Below are 21,865 nucleotides of genomic sequence, written 5' to 3' on the forward strand. Positions count from 1 at the left end.
ATTAAAAGGAGCGCAGCCGAGATAAATCACGTCAAGTATTTATTTTTTTATACATTACATAACGTTGCGTCTAAGTTATCCCGTTTTGTTTGATAAAATTGAACACAAACAACAAGCATACACATAATGAAAAAAAAAAAACATTTGCCACACAAAAATGGCCTTGCCAATTCGAGTATATCCTGCTACGCCATATCTCCTTTGTATAGAATGAAATTTCACAACAAACTAACGAATGTTTTGCCAATCATCTAACCGAACTTAGATAGTTGTCCTTATTTCTGTTTCAAGGAAATAAAATGAATTGAAAATTTATATAAAATTGCAAGTTGCATGAACTCCTCAAAGTAAAGTGGTAGAACACGAACAACGACGGAAGAGTTATTGGCGGATGTAACTAACAGTTAACGATCAAAACAAAGCAACAAGTGTTCCGGCGAAACCAATGGCAGAAGAATTGTGCAAATGTAAGAGTTTGAAGGGTAGCACAAAAAAGTTTTTAACTGATATTGATATTTAGAGAAAAATTGCAAAGTTTACAAACAGCGATGGTTACTGATCCAAAAAAAAAAAATAAACAATGTAAAAGTCGAAGAAAAGCATGTGTGGAAGTAGAAAAATTGCTGGTTTTTGAATTTTAAGGGTTTGTTGGTGTTTTTTCTATATGAATTAATTTGTGCTTCTATAAATTTTTAACTTTTACTATTCTTTTATTTGATGCATGTTTCTATTGGTACGGCAAACACCTTTATCATATTTTATAACCATAGATAAATTTTATATACATCTTTCGCCATTAAATTTGCTCAGGCGGTTTTGTAACAAAATATCTATATATTACTGTTTTGGAAACTTTCTATGCATTGTAGTATTTTAGTTATCAGCTTAATCGTATTTTTCAAGAATATCGAAATGCAATTTCTTACAAACCTCTATGTATTACCGCAGACATCTGCAAGGCAGATGAGTTTATACTGAGAAGCTTTTCATGGCAGAAATATATTCGGAGTTTTTGCCAAATCGCTGTCGAGGGGCGACCCCTTTTTGAAAAACTTTGTTTAAATTGCAAAAAATTGTTACCGGAGCTTGAACCCAGCATCTTCGTGGTGGTAAGTAGAGTAAGCTAACACCAAACCACGGCGGGCGCCATAGCATTTGAATATTATTGAAGAATATATATGAAAACACCGTCTTATTTATTTGGAACTCACAGACTACGTTTTTATATAAAATAATTATGTTTGAATATACATAATAATAATAGTATATACATACTAGAAATGTAAGGGAAGTAACATTTCTGCAGTTGGAATCGTAGCTTAAATATTTGTTTTATCAATATTGGAACCTTACTCATCTGTATATATGTTAGTAGAGTTAAGCAAGTAGTTGTGTGATAATAGTAATGATTATTATAATGGCGTTGCTAGTCACCGCAACTAAGAATAAAGTTTGGAGTAAAACAGCTTTAAAATTATTGCTGAAGGTGAGTAAGCAAAGGGAAGTGATGTTAAAACAAAAAGTTGGAAGCAAATATATACATATGAATGTAGTTATTCTGGCCTAAGTACATGCATATTTATATCCGTATATAGATATATACGTAGATGGTAAAAGTAGCGTAGCGCAACGTTACTTACTCACTAGACCGTAGCACATTAAGTGCTTTGTTTGTGAATACATAATGTTTATGTATTCAAGAATAAGAACTAAAAACTTAAATTTACAAACAACACTTAAAGCAGTAATCAAACCTAGCGAGTGCTTGAATACCAAGCATTACGCTATATAGAATATAAGAATGAAAGAGTTTGGAATGTTAGTAAAAAGCTTGTGGAAGCAGATAGCTAAAGCGAAAGAAACGGAATATGAAGCAGTCAAAGATTAAAATGAAGCATTTGGTGTGAAATATTGCAGTTATACTGGCGATTCAGTGTTGAACTAATAAAATCTGGCAGCTATAAGAGAAATGTATGAATGCAGCCAAGTAATTGGGAAGTGTAAGTATTATGAAATTGGCGTATATGTATGTCAGTAAAATTGTGTTTGAAGAATACACTCTTCAAAAAATATATATAAATTGTGAAGCGAGTATAAAAAACTACATGTAGACTAAATACATATGTTTTAATATACACGCATGTCTATGTATTTAGTATGAGAGCAAAATTTATATGAAAATTTTATAATAAAAATGTATGAAAAAGTAAAGCATCGTTTGCGTTTTTCCAAAACATTTGTATTACTTCTATTTACAATAAAACTTTCGAAATACTTAATACGTGAACTTTTGAAAGTTTTTGTTGGGGATTTTATTGCGAAAGGTCTAGTGTAATTACTTTGTTACCGAAAATATGGTAATGTTAGAATCTTAATGGCGTTTTATAAAATATAAGCTGCTGACTAGGCATTCACGTAATTTGCTAAGTTGGCTTTCTTGTTTGAAAGGGGTTAAAGAATAGAAAATGCTTACGCCTCATTTTTACCACTAAGTTAGCTTGTGAATCAGCTTGGGAAAACTGACAGCCATAACTAAAAGATTTTAGTGCCCTCATACAAAAAGAAGCATACATATAGAAGCTTAAACTCGTTCACTTGAATTCCTTTTACTTAATTTTCTGCACTGTACAACTTAACCTACTGATTTCCTCTTATTTTATTTATTTAGCTTCTAGAATATTTTTATTTTCCCGCTGGCTTAATTAGTGGTGAAATGAATGAAGTATAATTATTGCATGCATTTTAAGTATTCAATGGTAAACACGAAAAACATATGCAAGTATGTACATTAGGGCGGGTCAATTTAAAAATCGCTCATTGCTCTGTGAAAATCGTATTCTAGGGATCAAAATAAGAAACCTTTCCGAAGGAACCATACCTCTAAAACGAATTCTGATGCCCCCCCTTTGGATCGAACTTTTGGGTAGGGACAATTTCGATTCTACCTGCTGTGTCTTGTGGTGGCTTAAAAAAACAACACAAGCAATTATACGATCTGCAATTGTGTCACAGTGATACCTTCATTTTTTTAAACGGTTGAATAAAAAACCCACGCAAATATGTTTACGACATGCAAATGCATCACAGTGATGCCTTGGTTTTAAAAGGGGGTTGTAAAAACGCTAATTTATAATATTTTTTTTAATTTCTTTTCTATTACAAAGTTAAATTCATTTTTTCATTTACATATGTTCTGACTAAATAAATTTCTAAAGAGAAAAATAAACTCAAAAAGAAAAAACATAGGCATTTCAAAGTGGGATTTTTCAAAATTTGCCCCTACGACCCAAAGGAGGGGACATCAGAATTCGTTTTAGAGGTATGGTTTCTTCGGCAAAGTTTCTTATTTTGATCCCTAGAATATGATTTTCACAGAGCAATGGGCGATTTTTTTGCCTCCCCACAAATCGACCCGGCCTAATGTATATACATATGTACTTATGTATGAATGGGAAAATCAGTGAACACCGACGAACAAGTGTCTGACATTTAATAGGTTAACTTGAATCTGAGTGGCAAAGATGTCAAGGGGTTTTAGCCCTTATGCCCCCTTTTATTTTGCATTTATAGAGAAGGACTCTTCAAAACTTAAACAGTGATTGTGTTAGAAAGAGTATTATGATCGTAGCGGTAGTGGTTTTGTAGTTAATCAATGGGCATTCAAAAAAATAATTGGTAAATATGTTAAGAAAATGTAATTTTAATACATGCGAGCTAAAGAGCTTCATGGTCCCAATTTGTGTTGTGTAAGTGCGCACTTTTAAAATATTTTTATAAGTTTGAACCCAAATTTCTGGCAAACCCTTTTCTGGAGCATTCACGTGATAGCCTGGTTGTCTAGTTATATATTTAAAGATTACTTTCTCTAGTGTTTGTAAACTCTGCTTTATATAATCCACTAACTGCTGTTTTTGATTTTATTCGTTCCGCCACTTAAAATTGTAACTTTCGATATGGTAAGGCATCAAACTACCTAATACTTGGACTGCTGAGAGGAATATCACTCTATCTCGGCTGTCGTTTCGAAAACGTCCTATCTCAGAAAATATTTCACTAATGCTCTATTTTGGAACTGGTTTCAAAAACTCTCTTTTACAGAATTCGGTTGAAGAGCACCCTATCCCAAAAACGCCCTATCTGAGCTCAAATTCAAAAACTCAAAAGTGGGGTGTTATTCAAACGTTTTTTAAGATAGGACGTTTACGAAACGGCAGCCGATATGGGGTGATATTCTACTTAGCAGACAATTTGGAGCTGTTACAATTAGGAATTAAAATTGAGTGCCTGTCTGATTAAATTTTTAATAACCACCGTGCCTTATTTTTGTAAAGTGAATTTCTTACACTAATTTAGGGGTAGGAGGCTTCTTAGAACTTCCCTTTTCAATATCTTTTTCTAGTTTTTCTGCACGATAGGCATACTGATTACACTTAACTTCTTGGTGAAGAACAAGAGAGCACGATGAGTTCACCTGGATTGTGCGAGAAGGTTAAATTAAATGAGAAGGCTAGTCCCGAGGGTGATATTACCAGGCAAACAACTGGCACATCGTTAAGAATAGCTGCCTATGAAAAACTAAGTTACTCGTAACAAGAAGTTGAATGATAAATCATTAATCAATTAAATAAGAAGGTATATGTTTTCTAATTAAATCTTGATAGCTTTATGGCGCGCAAAATTAAATATAAAATGGGAATTTCATTCAGTTATAGGTACAAATATAATCAAATATTAACTGAAAACTATTATTATTATTTCGCAACAAGTATTTTGGACTACCAGATTTGGATGCGCTAAAAGGCAATACAATTCTATTTGTGAGATATTACAGTATTCAATTTGAATTGACAGTCATTAAATAACAAACATTATATTGTTGTAAGCAAAGTTTAGCACAAAAATCGGGAAAAAAGTAAAATTAAGAAATCAATGCCAAAGAAATAAGTTAATTAAAAATTTGAAAGTGTTTACGAAGATTTCAAGTTAGAAATCTTTTAACTGATACAGATATAGTAAGAGAGGAAAATATACGAATATGTCTAAACGTATACGTACACAACCTTAAGGTTAAGAATGAGGCATTTGGATATACATATATGTAAGTACCGGTTCGCTGTGAAGACATGAAGCTAATTCCGCTGCTACTTTTATTTGAAGGTGAAAGAGATTATGTAAGTAACATGATAAAAACAACAACATAAAAATATGAAAAAAAAATCACAAGTTTACCTACTATAGTCGTAACGATGACGAACAAGTAAACAGAAAGAACGGAATATAAAGAAAGAAAGTCATAAAATAAATATATAAAAGGCAAAAGCAGCAAAAATGCACAACAACAAAAATTATATATATAAAAATGTTGCTGCTGATGGTAGTTCGAACGTTCGTTGGAATGACGATGCGAATTCCATCGAGAGCACTACAAGATTTTTTGATTTATTTAGCTTTTTTTCATATTTTATTCTTTATTACGAAACATTAGACTTAAGCAACGAACTTGGCTAACTTGAAGGTTGACTCCATAGTTGCCGCATGATGTTTGGCTTCGCAAGCTTCAGTCATTGAGTCTGTTTCGGTTTTCATGTGGGATTTTGTATGTATGTTTGTGCATACATGTGAGAGTTTGCGGCCATTTCGTTGATGGCGATGATTAGTTGCGCTTCATTCCTCATTCTGGTTGGAAAATTGCATAGACATTAGAGAAGTTGATATTGCGCAATGGGTAAACATGTAATTATAAAATACGTTCGGATAAATCTAACAAATATTCAAGGTTTTGTTTTTCTTTTGATTCTTGCAAAAAAACTTAATGAAATATGATATTTTGATTAGAAAATTTAAAAAATCATTTCAGTTTTCACTCAATTCTAATATTGAGAATTTTGATGTAACCAATAACTAAACTAGTAGAATTTAATCAAATATTATTAATGTTTTTTTCTCGTATTAAGTTGGCTGCAACTTTTAAGCTCTTTTAAATCAATTGTAATGATACATAAGTACTAATAATTAAGCTAATTTGCAAACAGAATGATTTTGGCATGAAGTTAGTAGGTTATCCACTTGGGTAGGACATTTTTTTGAAAAGATCATAATTATTCACAAAGATAAAAGAGCAAATCCTATCTTAAGAGTTATTAAAGAGCTATTGGTAAATAATTAATTTTAATACAGCCTGAGCCTCAGCCCGGTAAACATTTGATTGTAAGTTTTAAATATGTGAAAAGGTATTGCAGTCATGTAACAATATAGGAATTATGACCGTGAATTTGGTCACTGTTTATTGATTAATTAAAATCTAAAATTAAATCATTTTGAGTTGCATAACCTCGAACTGAAGATATTCTATTAAATTAACTTCACATAATTTAGATTTATAATTTGTGTTCCGACATTTTTTTATTTTTCAACGGCTTGAAGAGCGCATAAAAACGCCAAGAATATGAAAGGAGAAATAATGTGTAATTCATGGTACTTGAAATATTATAAATATATGGATACAAAAAGTCTTATTTGAATAATAACGTTATGTTACGTAACTAATTTCTTACAGGAATAAATTAAATTTTGAAAGACTGATGTAAGTCATCAAACAAAAAAGTCAAATAATTAAGGGTGTGTTAAATTGTCTTCCATTCCCTAAAAGCAAAGCAAAGGAAAAGCAAGTTTTTAAAAATTTACAGAAATAGGAAGCTTACGAAATGCTTATTTTTGGTTTAAAAACGTTTGGAACGTTTGCTGGAAGGTTAAGAATGTAAGCTTACATACAATTTTATAAGAAAGCAATACATTTGAGTTTTGTATATAAAACTAAATCAGTGACAAACATTCGCTCCCAACGCTTACAAAAAGATTATTGAAGAAAATTAGGTTAGGTTAGGTTGAACTGGCCGGTCCATGAGGAGATCACATAGACTGATTGAGTCCGTAGTGTTACCAGAACTTTGTTTTAATGACCAAATTAAAAAACCTTATCAAAAACCAGGACCTATGTTATAAAATAACTCCGTCCTCTTGGCAAATACTAGAAGCTTCCTAGGACTTAAGCCACTTGCTGTTTCTAGATCTGACAGCTGTATCACTCCTAATAGCTGGAGTCTTAGCCTGGCAAGTGCAGGGCACGAGCACAAAACGTGCTCGATCGTTTCCTCCTTCAACCCGCACTTCCTACATCTGCTATCACTGACCAAGCCTAATTTAAAGGCATGCGACGCCAGAAGGCAGTGTCCAGTCAGAATACCCGTCATGAGTTTACGGTCCTCTCTTTTTAATGATAGTAGCAACTTTGTTAGTCTAAGGTTGTAAGACCTACACACAATCTTCGACACTTTACATCCCTGCGCTTGAACCCACGGCTTTCCCGCTTGGTCGATCATGTGCACTTCTCGCCTTCGTTTAATCTCGCCCAGACTAATTGCGACGTCAACGGATCAAGCTTCAAGGGATGCGCCCTTTTTAGCTAGTTCGTCCGCTTTTTCATTCCCATCTATTCCCATATGCCCTGGGATCCAATATAGATGTGTGCTTCTCCCTGTCCCGATTCTCTCCAGAGACTGCTTACACTCTAACGTGCATTTAGATGCTGTGCTATGCGAGATTATTTCCTTAATTGCTGCTTGACTGTCAATATAAAAGTTAACATGGTTGCGGCTTAAGCTATTCTCTTCCAGTGTTTCTACTGCTTTGGTTACGGCTAATATTTCCGCTTGGAAAACGCTACAGTAATCCGGCAGCCTGTGGGATCTGATTATTTCCGGATCAGCGCAGTATACCGCAGACTCTACTCCTTCCACTACTTTGGAACCCCCTGTGTACACATGTATCCCCTCGTCCACCATTTGAGAACCCTTGCGCCAACCGTCCACCTATATTTTGGCCTTAAAATCTCCCTCGAAGCGCAGATAGGGAATCAGGTAGTCTGTTCGTCTTGTGGTTGATGACGCTATACTACTATGGCCATATGGCCGGCGCTCAAGCTGCCCCGAAGCACCGAGCCTGGTTGCGGTCGTTAATGCTTTGTTCTTTGCTACCAGGTCTACAGGTGGAATGTGATGAATGACATACAGTGCAGCCATCGGAGTTGTTTTCAGGGCTCCCTTAATGCTAAGCATCGACAGTCTGCATAACCTCTCAAATTTTTTGAGGTATGTTGTTTTTTGTGTGGCTTTCCACCAAACAAGAACTCCATAGTATAGAATAGGGCTTACAATCGCTGTAAAAATCCAATGAGAAAGAGAAGGCCCCACATACACTCCAGCATTCTTTTACATGCATAGAGTGCCGTTGAAGCCTTCTTGACCCTCTCCTCCACGTTGAGCTTCCATGACAGCCTACTGTCTAGGATGATTCCTAGATATTTTGTGCAAGGTTTCTTCTGTAAGGTCACCCCTCCTAACTTAGGCCTGGTCCAATTTGGGACCTTGTACCTCTTTGTAAATAAGACCATATCCGTCTTCTCCGCATTGACTTTCAACCCGACATTAGATGACCAGGTATGAATATCCCGAAGCGCCCGATCCATCAAAGAACTAATCGTTGGAAGGCACTTTCCACTTATGATAATTGCAACGTCATCTGCGTAAGCCGTAAGTTTTACGGGTCCCTCATCCTGAGCAGTTGGTTGATGACCAGCGTCCACAGCAGAGGTGATAGCACCCCTCCCTGGGGCCTGCCCTTGTCTGCTGATTTCGTGGCCTCGTACAATCCCCATTGTGATGTAATCTTTCTGCAATTTAACATGCAGCCGATCCATCTGATTAAGGCAGGATGTACTTTAATGTAATTAATATCCATAATCGCCCATTTTGCAACATTATTGAAAGCCCCGGCAATGTCCAAGAAGACTCCTAGAGCATACTCCTTATATTTCAGGGATTTCTCTATTCTTATTACCACCCTATGCAGTGCGGTGTCTACCGACTTGTCTTTGGTGTACGCATGCTGTGTTGTGGAGAGCAGCTTTTCATCTCCAAGAGTGCGGTACATGATTCAGTCTTATGCACCCATCGAATATTATTTTAAGCCATTCCACGACCGCCCTACTTGAGACTTGTAGCATGGCCGGGAATATACCATTTGGGCCCGGCGATTTAAACTTAGAAAACGTCTTCACTGCCCTGAAGAAAATTAAAACTGATTAAATATTGAAAGCGTTTATACTTTGCTTATTATATAAACTTACTTAAAGTTATTTCCAAAAACATTTACCGAAATGTCTGTTGGGTTGCATTTGCGCAATACATTGTGATAAGAAAAATGCAGTGAAAAAATTTGAATAAGTAAGTAAATATAATAGCTTTGCTATTTAAAAGCTTTGAGTTTTCCAAGTTGTCTGCTTTTTTGACAAACCGCCCTCTGTTTGTAATAAAAATTGTGAGCATTTAGTAATGGCAAGATTGAATAATTTTTGCTCATTTTTAAGATGAATAGCACAACTGTATATCGCTAATAAATTGTACTAGGAAAAAAATTCTTTTTCGTACAATTTATTGTACTTAAGTCCTTTTATTTTATGATGATTTTGCTACAATTTAAGGTGCGGACAAGATCGTTTCACCATTGCAGGAATACACTCAAAGCGATTTGTCACTACCAGCGAAAAATGAAAGCTTTTAGGATGTGGAACAAATGAAACATTGACCCTAATAATACATAATTTTTAAAACAAAAATGTACTCGAAATTGTTACACTGTAATTAGTAGCATTTTCAACGACGAGTGCACTTCCGATGGGATATATTTTGCACGTTACGATTTTCGTCTCATATAATCTTTAATATACAAGTGCGAGGAAACTCAATTGACAAGAAAAAATAATTTAAAAAAGAAAAATAGTGCTTGCATTTAATTATTATGTTTGACCAATACGTGTGGGCAAAATATTCTACAGCATAAATTTAATTTGCTCACGGCTCTTTGGAATAATGATGTAAATTGCTCTCGAACAAAAGACTTAAGAAACGAACCCGCACCTATTTATTAAAAATATACATATTTATTCCCATTCAGGTATGTATTTTTATTTGAGCACTGCCCACTTTTATTACGTACACCGTGAATTTTTTTGTATTAAATTCAATATTTCACTGATAGAAATCTAAATCCAGACCGGCATTATCCGATGCTCTAAACTTTGTGCTGAAATTTACAAATATCGAAAAAAAATGTATTTATATTTATATGTTTAAATATTGAAAAGCAAAAATGGAGTTGTGTAGCAAATTTTTGGTGTTTTAAGTTTGTACTTTTCCATCCAAGGCATGAGCAATATTAATTTATTATTTGGAATAACATGCGCAATGGCTTCAGAATTAAGGTTTTTACTTAGTTAAATTGTCTCTCCTATTCCGCCTATTGCGCTTTAAAATTAGTATTTAGGTATTTTCAATTAGTAACTTAAATTGGTTAAGAATTATTATTTTTTCATATTCGATAAATCTGTTTTCACTACCAACGATACCGTATAATAAATAGCCTCTTCCTTGTAATAATTAAAGCTGATAATATCAAAAAGAATTTTCTGCTTCATATCTGAATAATATTTCGAAAATATTTTCTGCTTCTGTAGTAGTAAAGAAAATTGTAACTCCTTCACTCAACACACCCTCAAAGGAGTACTGAAATACTTATTGCAAAGGAAATTCTAAAAAGTACTGCATGAAACTTGAACGAATTGGTGACTTTTTAGTTTTTCTTTTTTGATTATTGGTCTTCGAATTTTATCATAGAGACTAGCAAAAATCACCTAGCGGAATAGTTACAAGGAGAAAGCAACAGATAGAGTATTAAAACATTGAAGCTACTAATTCCATCCTTCACTTTGTGTACATGGTGGGAAAAGAAATATTTTTGCTTAATGTCCAGAACTTCTAAGAGTTATTAGAAAAAAAACCTCCCTATTAAAAATAAAAGCTCCCGCAAAATCAGAAACAAATGCTCCACAAAATTATGTAAGCATTTATTTTTAATACATTTTGAAGTTTACAATATTGAATTCAATTAATTTTTTTCGTTCTACTGTAAAATTTTCTTGTATGGAGTTAGCAGCTTTTAACGCGGCCTCGACGATTAGAAGTTGACAAAGCTAGTAAAGACTAAAAAGGAATTGAACTACTTATTTATTATAAACAATAACAAATTCGTTTTTTCTAAATCGAAGGTGAGGCTCTGATAAGGGCCTACGGATTTCTTTGTTGTCTTTGGGACTCATTAAAAGATTTTTTCAAAAAAATTTTAACATACATTTTAAAATGCATTTTTTCCATGGTATACGCTCCGATGAGAGCTTTTTAGAAGCCTCCATAGGAGAACAAAGTGTATGAATTTAAGTTTTAACATTTGGTCACAATGACCTTAAATATAAAAGAAATAAGTTATAGAAGGGATTCAAAGGACATAATTCAAGAGGTATGTCAAAGCAAGCCATGTGCAATGCCTTTTTGTAAATGGGCTGAGACCATAAAAACAGTATTATTAAAACCTTAATGTATATCCTGCAATATTTAAAGTCACTGTGCACTCGAAAAAATATTTCCTTTCATAATAGATTGTAGTTTTAATAGCTAATAGCTCAAAAGAAAACTTAAAGTTTTAGTATGCATATGACATTATATATTTTGCATTTACTTTACGATTAAATGGAATGTTATATATGATATTAAATATGTATATTTGCGATTCGATTTTCAAGATTCTATTGTCAGTGAAAAAATATTTGTGGCTGCACCCTGGTTCTAACTTTAGTTCTAAACGATATGCTTAAGAGTTTTGTTAATAAAATATTTTGTTTAACACTGCAGGAGTGCGAAAACTATTGACTACATTTAATGCGAGTAAATAACTTACCTTCTTCAGCATTGACATCCTTGTTATATAATTGCTTTTGTTGTTGTCCGAAAAAGTAACGTCTGTGATAAAGGCGTTTTCTTGGACAGGGTGGCGAATTAGGAGTCGCTGCTGTATTTGTTGTACTATCTATGGATGCAATTGTTGTCGTTGCGTCTAGCTGATTTATTGGTTTTGCATCGGTGGTTTCATCCACATCAACATTCACTGTAGCTTTTGGAGTTGTGGGACGGGAGACCAAGGGGGGAGGCGCTGATCCACTACCTTGCGGTTCGGGAGTTTTCGGTGGTTTCTGTGGTGCTGGTGTTAGAGGCGGTGGTGATGATAATCGAGTTGGTGTAGGCGTTCTTAACGTGCTACGAGTATTGTGTGTACTGCGTGTCGGTGGGCTATACGAATGCAGGGTATCTGTGAGTACTGTTGAACTGTGGCTACCACCGCCTACTGGGGGCGAGGGACATAAAGGCGGTACAAGGCGATCATCCTCATTTTTATCCTGCAGCAAATTTTGCGACTCCAATAGTCTTTGTTGCTGTTGATGCAGCCGATTTTTTATGAGAAAAATTTTCGGCATTTTGACAATTTGAAAACTTGATTTTCAAAAATCTTATAAAATGTTATGTTTTCTTTTGAATTAGACGCACTTTTCTAGTATGTTGCCTATATTCATAGTCACTGGCAGATGAGAACTTATCCGAGCTTTGCTCACTTACACTGTGCCAATTTAAATTTTTGAACTCACTTTTTCAGTTAAATTGGGAAATTCACTCACTTCTGATTTTACTTAATACTTTTAGTTTTTTAATATATTGAAAGCACGGACTAGCCATTTTGTTTCTCTTTTCCTATAAGTATAATTTTTTTTTAATTTTTAATTAAGAATTTTTAAATGCTGACTTAGTTGTTTTTATTTTAACTTTCAAACATTATTTTTTTTTGTAATATTTTAACAGGGCATGGTCTTTACACAATAAAAATGGCTTCATAAAATTTAGTGGCATAAGAGTTGCGCTTGGGTTCAGTTCACGTTTTATTTATATTAAAAAAGCAATAAATATTTGAATAAGCTCTGTATTTTTATATAGCCATTCTTTTTATTCGCACAAAATTATTGTCTGATGTTCGCACTTGAATCCTTTAAATTCTCGTTCAAACCATTCCCATTATATTTATTAAATAAATGCTTTTTTTTTTATAAAAAAAACTTTTATTGAGAAGGAATCTCACTTCACTGTATGTTTATTGCTTTTTTTTTTGTTTTTTTTTTTTGACAGTAAATTTTTTTCTGTGTATTTTATACAAAGTTTATGTAGTTGTATGTACTTGTTTTAACTTCTAATGACGAACGCGAGTTGGAAGCGATTAATGCATGTATTCTCAACGCTGGATCGTCTCTTACTGTATTCCAGCGGTATTTGCGCACAAGCAGTTAGTCCAAAGACAGCCAGTGTCGTCGTCATCGTCAATCAGAAGCAGCAGCGGTTCATCCAATACCGCCAGAAACGCACGATATACACACATACACGTATATATGTAGAATCGACGGTGGAGTATCACTCGGTGGGGCTGTGTCATACAACGGCGTGAAAATCCAGCACTCAGTATAAGGCCGGTCGGTTAGTTTATTTGTAAGCAACCGATCGTAATTCTTTACTTCGTATCGCTGTTTTTCCTTTTCAATGATTTTTGTTAATGTGTGTGAGTTTTTTCCGTTGTCAAAGTTGGTTGCTACTTGATATCTTTATTTTTTTGTTGTTGAAACGAAAAAACCGTAAGCCATACTTTGTCAGTAAAGCGTGCGATCAGCGAATGTAGTTAGAATTTGACGCAACCGCTACACGATCAGAATTCTAAGCTTAGGTTCTCGCTCTCGCTACAACTGTAACTGCCTCTATATTCCGTTCGCAGCAGCAAACGATATGTATCAGAGCTAGAGTGCGAATACATAGAATAATAACATTGGTGGTGGTAGTGCTGATGTTTGCAGGTGATCAACGCTCAGATGAGCACATAAACGAAGCAATGTAAGCTATCAATGTATTCATTAGTAGTAACCTGTATCTCAACTCTCACGTTTCGTGGTTGTGTTTTGAATTCGCTTTCATAGAAATCGATTGGATTCTCCTGAGCCACACTTTACGAGTGATTGTGTTTAACGGTTTTAACATGCATATCTTACTTGCACTCATACACGTAAACACTCTCAGTTTGACTCACCTGTTGGCCCATTGCAACATTTAATAGAGGCTTAAGTAGTAGACGTATTTTCGCTTGTAGGCAAATCTCCTTACTATAAACTCTCGCTCATATTTGTATTGCCATTACACACAGTTGCTCACTTTAGTACTCAATAATATAATTCTCGCTATAAAGGCCGGTATCTCAAGTGCATCTTGCCGTTTGACTAAATTTTTGTTGCTTTCATGCTCCTTGGTTTTCCATCGTCGTACACACCCCTCTGCCTCCTTTTCACGAAGCATGTTTAGTTTTTCAGATTTGCTTTGGTTTCTTGATTTTGCGGCTTTAAGTTAACGTGAATTTGGCTTCAACGGCCGTAGACCACGACCGCGACTTGATAGTTCAGAGTCAAGGTGTAGGTAATACTAGCATTACTTTTTTTTTGTTTGTGGGTAGAGTTTTTGATTTTTTGCAGCGACTCTATTATTGCCGGCAACGTGAATTTTTGTATGTGTGTATATCATAATGGGATGCATGAGTATTGGGCTGTTACTTCACACAAATTTTGTGTATACGCTTTCTTACCTCCTTCGTTCACTTACATATGTTTTTGTGACTTTGCTCTTGACTTTGAATTCTTTGTTACTTGCGGTCTTCTCGCTGTTTGATTTTGTTTGCCCATGCAGTTGTTGTTTTCTTAGCTTGTTGCATATTAACTGCTGCACTTTTGTGAATTTTATTTTTGTCCACTTTTTAGGTAAGTCTATGATAGATGTTCAAGGCTGTGTTTGTGTATGGTACAAGTAAAATTCGCACGTTGTTTCCATGAAATCAGTGCTTGATAAATTTGAAGAGAAAAATCGTTTTGACTTTAATAATAAGCTTGTTTATTGTTTGCTATTCTAATGATAATTTGCATTGAAGCACATATTTAAGTACAAGTGCAATAATTATTACCTTACTACTGGGACTTGGCGAGTGCAAGTGTTAACACAGTAGTACTTGAATGTTGAAGTAAATACAAGTGACGTGTCCAAAACCGAAACGCAATAGGTGCACCCTTAATTTTTTTGAGGTATGTCCCAAACATATCATTAGTTTCACTTTCTAAAATCTATGTAATAATCTTTATAGGAAGTAAACAACAGAAAGTTTAGCCATTCTAGAACATTCTAAAAAATATGTTTCATAGCAAAACACAATCATTTCATACAATTTTTAAATTTTTTGAGTTGGAAACTTTGTTATGTTATGTTTATTCTCCTTAAGGATTATTTAAAAAACACTTGGTTTGGATGTGCTGATTTTATGCATTTTGCTTTTGAAGAATAGAAGGTTTGGTACCATAATTTCATCAACCCTGCAATAATTTGGTGGATCACATGTACCATTTCTCTCATACTCGTCATATGTCTTCAATATAAAGTCGTCCAGCTGTTGCTTGGGAGTTGTCCGATAAGCAAATTTCTTGCTATTTTTGGAAAGTGCTCGTCCTAATTTGTTCCATGAAGTTCTGTGAAGGACCATTCCTAGCTGAAGTAGGTGATTCTGACTATCGCAACCTAAATTGGACCATATATTTTATACGTATGAGGATTAGTTGTGTGAGTACTCGTATGCTCCTTAAATACTCCTTAAGTCTTTCTTAACCCTCCTAATCCAAACCCCCTCTGCTGCGAATAGCAAAATGCCCAAAATCAGCACTTCCAAACCAAAACACAATAAATAGATTTTTTTTAGACCAAAATTCAATAATTACAAACTTTTTATGAGTCACTTAATGTGTTTTGGTTTGGAACTCCTCAAGTGCAGTATTTTTAATTAGATATTTTCAACTCGATTCTCAAAAAAAAAAAAAAAAAAAAAAAAATGGATTCAATCGAGTCGAAAAATGTTGATTTGTAATTAATTGTTTACACGATTTTAACTGGTCTGACCATCGAAATGGGGTTATAAGTGTATTCGATACTGTTATATCTTACTTGCAGGAGCATATATATCAGACCAAGGGGGATACCTTCATTAAAAATACTCGATTTCCCTTGGAGTTCGCAATTGGTATCCGCTATGTTAAAACAGGGATAGCTGGCGTGACTGTCGAAATTACCAAGCCGACTAAGCGCCAATTTAAGGTAATGATAAAATTTCTTCATCTTTCTCTTTCTTTAGTACCAAGACGTTTCCACCTATTTTGCTGGTAACGACTTTACCCCCAATGAGACTACGAAAAGCTGCTTGTCATTTTCGTAACTAGTTGTTACCAGACCAGAACAGAGACGCAACTTTAAATTTATAATAATAAATATGAAATTGCACCTACTGTTACTCTAAATTAATCAAAACTTTCCAGGCTAAAAAATCTATCGCTTATTAAAAATAATCGATTCTTCGTTCGGTTAAAAATGTCGATTAAAATCGAATCGAAATCCAGCTCTATATGTAAATTAGTGTTTTGTTTGTGAAATTTGTTAAAAAATTAAGAAAAATTTTATGCAAAAAGGATTTTCTTTGCACTACTTGTTAGTATTTTATAGGTTTATGTTTTATACTTTTTTGTCTAGCACTGATGAGGATTTCCCCGAAGGTACTGGGGAGTACTATCGATGTTGATGGTCTTTTCCGGATATAAGTCCAGTATGTCAGCGTAGCAAGGCACCATTAAAGTACCTGTCCGATCATCTCGGGAACGATTCAATATGACCACACTTAGGAAGGTCCTTGGGGTCACCAGAGCACCGCCTGCAAAATATATGCATGATACGTTCATACTTGTTGCAGGATTCTCCTCGAAAGTTAACATTTGGATTGTGGAAGTTGTGAACCTACACAGCTTTATATTGCGCTTAACAACCACTCGAATTCCTTCGGTACTTTCATTTTGCACTTACCTTTTGAAATATTTTTGTACTTGTACTTATTTGGTACTAGTACAAGTATATGCTTGGATAGAACGAAAGATGACACTGAAGATGGCACAGCGCTGAAACAGGACTATCTCCAAACCACATTTGACAAGTGATGACGGAAAATCGTTCCAATAAACATACCCAGTATGAGTTTTTAAGTAGGGATTACCATTTTTGCTTTAAATGTATGAAAACATTTATTTGAAGCAATTTTCAATTTATAATTTATTTAATAATTTGGGAAAAATTTAAATAACGTGACATCAGGACGGAAAAGGCGACAGCTGTTTCGATTATACATTTTTTAAATCTCTTCAAAGCCTTTTCTCCCAGTACTTCACAGATTTACTTCATACTAAAAAAAATAAGAATTGCCAAAAAAGCTCACTTAGCCCCACTTGCAGAACGTCAAGTTATTTTTTTAGAGTTAATTAAAAAATGTGTCAAAACTGTATGATTCCAACTGCTCGTCAGGTTTATTCTGAGTTAAAAAATGAAATTGCCGTTCTGCAAGTGGGTCTTATGTATAATTAACTATAAAAAGTCTGATCAAGATGGCAACCACTAAAAATCTTAAATTGAAAAATAAAAAAAATATTCAAACTAAGAAATAGTGGTCTTTTCATGTCGCATTTTAATAAATTTTTTGATATTAAGAATTTCTGCCATAATATATGCAAATAATATCTAAGAATATTTTTCAATATACATAGTCAGGAAAAGGGAGGAGGCAAACGCTACCAAAAGTTAGAAATGCAAATGCTCTCTGTTTTCTACGGGCTGTCAGACATTTTTTTCTATAAAATAAAAGTTGTATACTGTTAGAACAAATATTATTAAGTTGTAGACCAATGTACGTATAACTTAACCTTTGAAAAAATGGAAATTTGGAAATTTTAGGTATACAGATTTTGCATCACTGGCTAAAGCCACAATTTGAGGTGTGTTGAGTGTGAGCATATGTCAAAGATTATATATTTTCTTGATGATAAATACATATTGTGCAGTCAACTTTCATAACTTCTACGCAAAATAACGTAAGAGGTCTGATGACACAACCCGAATCACCTTGCTTATCCGTTCTCCAAAAAAAAAAAAACAAAGAATTAGTAGTGTAAAAGGTTTGCTATTTGTGGATCGGTTATCGAGTTACACTTCACAAAGGGGTTAAGCAGAGAGTTACTACAAGAAAAATATATGGGGCTGGGTTCCATTATAAATTTTTTCGTTTTGCCAGGTGATTCTATTGTAATTTTTTTAACAAACCACACCTCCTCAGCCGCTATCTCTATCGACGTTAGGAATAAACATCCTGTCTTAAAATTTTTAGGTAAAACTTACTTTTTGCACAATCAGGTCTTAAAACATCTGTGGAGAACTTATATCCACATGATTTATTGGAACATTTCGGCAATGTCTAGAATTATAATCTGCAAGCTTCTATGACTTTAGAGCTAAAAACAGAACATGATCCTCCTATCTCCTTGCTCAATTCCTTCAGCTGCCGGTCTAGAGAACTAAATATTCAAAAAAATTACAAAATCCAATAAGACAATTTGAAATCAAATAAAAAATTTGGTGAATTATATACATACATATGGATCTACTCTAATAGGCGTTCTGCCTTTTCAACTGAGTGAAATAACCGATCGCAGGTGGGTTCTCTAATCAAGTAAACTACTTGCTCTTTATGTATAACATATATTCGTAAACATACATACATACTTCTTTCCACTCTCACTTAACTGTCCATAATATTTACTTATCGACTTACACATTCGTCGAACTAACGTTATTCAAGCAGAGCAAACTGCCGGTACGAAAAACACACTGACCTACACATTCACATAGTAGAGTGCCGCCATTCTATTTTTTGCGGCGAATTTAAATTCTAAAGAGGGATACAATTGGATGAGTAACTCTCGCTTTGTTTACTACGAGAACGATTATTTTACCACATAGGCGCCTCCGTGTCAACACACACATAGATACGACAATATGGCCAGTTGTATGAATGTTAGACAAGCAAATCCGAACTGACCATCCAATTCAAGACAAATTTACAGCTATAATTGCTAATGTGTGAGTATAAGATCGCTCTGTAGGTATTATGTACGTATACATGTTTGTTTGCTGATCAAAGATTAGCTGTGATTTGAAGTTGTTAGCAATGAGAAAACTCTGAGACAAGTTTACAAATAGAGAGGTTCATTTAAGTAAAAAGAGAATCAACTGGTCCTAAAAACCGGTTTTGCAGCCCATTACATGATGTCTAACATTTACTCTGACTGTGACTCTGACTTTGAAGTGATTACACCACAACAAAAGTAACTGCAAAATTACCGCGCATGCTTGGACGCTCTTATTGTCATTTCGTTAGGATTATTTTTTAATTTTTATTCTCTACGGTTTTCGTGGTTTTTTTTATTTATGTGTTGGCAGTTTAGTTCATGATTGCAGTTCAATTTGTAGTTCTTTCTCTTTTGTGACTATATTCTTTTTCACTACCTTTGCATTCATTTTCCTTCGACGAATGAAACTAAACTTCACTCTCACTAATCGGCGTACATTTCGAATATTTTGATCTGATGTATACACAAAGAAATATACATAAATAGGTACTTAATTTTTATGTTATAGTGATTCTTGCCACTGTCGAAGGACTTAGAGCCCTACACACTACCTTCATTTGAATGTGCAATGATTATGTGCATGTGTAAGAACTACTTAATTTATGCTGGTTATACAAAAACCATATATATATACATATTTTAAAATCAGTTTAATGGGGACGATTGGCCGATCTACGAACCTGAACGTCTTGGTTCAAATGATGGATCACTTATAAGGACTATAAAAATATCAATCACATCACGGTTTTGTTCATCTATAAACAAACTCAATCCACTAATTTTGTTTTTGTTCTTTTGTTTTTTATTTGTAAATTATAATTATGAAATGTTTGGTTCCACGAATTAATTACAATAAAGTACCCTAAATAACGTAAGCAATTCGTCGAATATAGTAGTGTACATTCATTTTTGTAATTATTTGTTTAGAGATAGACAGATAAGATATTACAAAGTACAACTTAGTTTAAACTAAAAATATGTTATGACAATAGTGAAGGAAGTTGAGTAAGACGGGACTCAGTACTCTCTCTTCGGGCGTGATCCTAACTACCGCCGTCATTACTACCGCCGGTAGCACCCCTTAGCGAGAGCCACCGTCGTCTTCACCATCTCAGCCACCGCTAAGCTAGCACTCTATCTCCCTCTCTCTGTGGAGAGCCGTCGTCCTTGGATTACACTATATTGTCAGCGACACTACCTAGTGAACATCTCTCTCTCTCTCTCTCTCTCTCCTGGATTCACGGTTGTGGATATTTTAGCCCGAGAGCCGCGTGTGTGTGTGTGTTCGAAATCAAAACACTAATTCACTGTGTATTTATTTAGGTGGGGGAAGTGGGACCTCCATCCGACTCTGTATTGACTTGAGCATACCTCAGCCTTTGACCAAACCCACCTCATAAAGTTAATATTATTACGTAATAGGAACTTTTCCAATTGAAAATAAAAGGCGAATTTTGAGTCTGCGAAATCTGTTGATAGGCGCTTTGGATCTATGGACTGTTCTACTCAGGCAAATTAAAAAAAATCAGAACCGCGGAGGTTCCTGTATGGAATATTTATTTACCGTCTGTCAAGAATCGACGGACAGTCTATTTTTCCCTAGAAAATATCAAAGATAATCGAAGTAGCCAGCAACATTTTACAATTGTTTAGAGTGAATAAAGTTACTAACTGGCAGCGTGCCTCATAAGACGTAACGAAAAAAGCACAAAGCGAAAAAGCTTTTCTGAACACGCTCCAGTTTGAAGAACACAAATGTCGAATATAATAATTTTAGTGCATGTGGGACGTGTTATACGTATATGCAAGCATTACAGGCGCATTAGAAATTGCGAAACTAAGGTGAGTAGTAGAACTATACTTGGAGTCAAAATACACACCTTAATCTTTGAACGGAGTTTTGCGGAGATACGTAAGTGTCATCAATACGTTAGAAGTCTGTAATGGCCTAAGAAGTTTGCCGTGTGTCATAGTGTAACACTAACTTATACTAAGGAAGATATGGCTCCTAACGCACCAGCTGTATATCTTGTTGATCTCTACGTGAAGAAAATCAGCGTCATTATAACAGCTGATATCTGCATACATTTTCAAGTCATCGGCATACAGCAGAAACAAACTTGGAATAAGAAAAGCGAGAAATAATGTAATTAATAGACAGGATAAATAGTAAAAAGCCCAGTATAATGCGGCATTTTCTAGGTATTTTGCATCGACTTGAAAACCTTTCCTGAATGCCTTAAAGCAACCCTTCGGGTAGATCTGGCCATAACAAAACCATGGTGGTTGCCGCATATTAGGTGTTTGATGCTAAAATAAAGCTTGTCTTTGCCAACTCGTAAATTTTGAGGCTGTAGAAAGTTAAGGAATGCGTCTGTAATTGGCAGAGTTATTTTTATACTCAGCGTGCTTTGCACACAGAGTATATTAACTTTGATTGGATAACGGTTGGTAGTACAGGTATAAAGGAATCGAGATAGATATGGGGTATTCCATCCCATTTCGATCAATTTTGAACCCGACCCCTTTAGAATTGGCTGAAAGTTTTTCTTCTTTTCCTAGCTTACGAAAGACGTTTTTCAGAATTTTTTCAAATTTTTTCATCCAACTCAAGAAAAGTTATGAATTAAAAAAAAAAAAACACCGTTTTTGTTTACAAAATGCTATAACTTTTTCAAAAATTGACCGTTTGGGATCTTTTTTTGTTTAAATTTGTTTTTAAATGTACTTTTCGGAAAAAATACAAAAAAATGTTTAAAGTTTTTTTTTTAATTTTTCAGTTTTTCGAGATTTTTCGAATTT

At 34.5% G+C, this 21,865-nt stretch overlaps 1 protein-coding gene across 2 annotated transcripts in view; it reads right to left on the reverse strand.

Annotated features, from left to right (window-relative positions):
- Positions 1 to 13,336, reverse strand: part of LOC137250157 (transcriptional regulator ovo-like) — a 181,873-nt gene extending 168,537 nt beyond the window's left edge. Inside the window, exon 1 of one of the 2 annotated variants that reach the window (XM_067782527.1) lies at positions 11,848 to 13,336. In XM_067782527.1, coding sequence (XP_067638628.1) covers positions 11,848 to 12,421 — 574 coding nt within the window. In that variant the 5' untranslated portion in view covers positions 12,422 to 13,336. The remainder of the gene's footprint in view (positions 1 to 11,847) is intronic. The other variant, XM_067782528.1, reaches the window with a different exon arrangement.
- Positions 13,337 to 21,865: the final 8,529 nt, after the last annotated feature.

The sequence above is a fragment of the Eurosta solidaginis genome, chromosome 4 (assembly GCF_040869045.1).
Source record: "Eurosta solidaginis isolate ZX-2024a chromosome 4, ASM4086904v1, whole genome shotgun sequence".
In the NCBI taxonomy this organism is placed as follows: domain Eukaryota; kingdom Metazoa; phylum Arthropoda; class Insecta; order Diptera; family Tephritidae; genus Eurosta; species Eurosta solidaginis.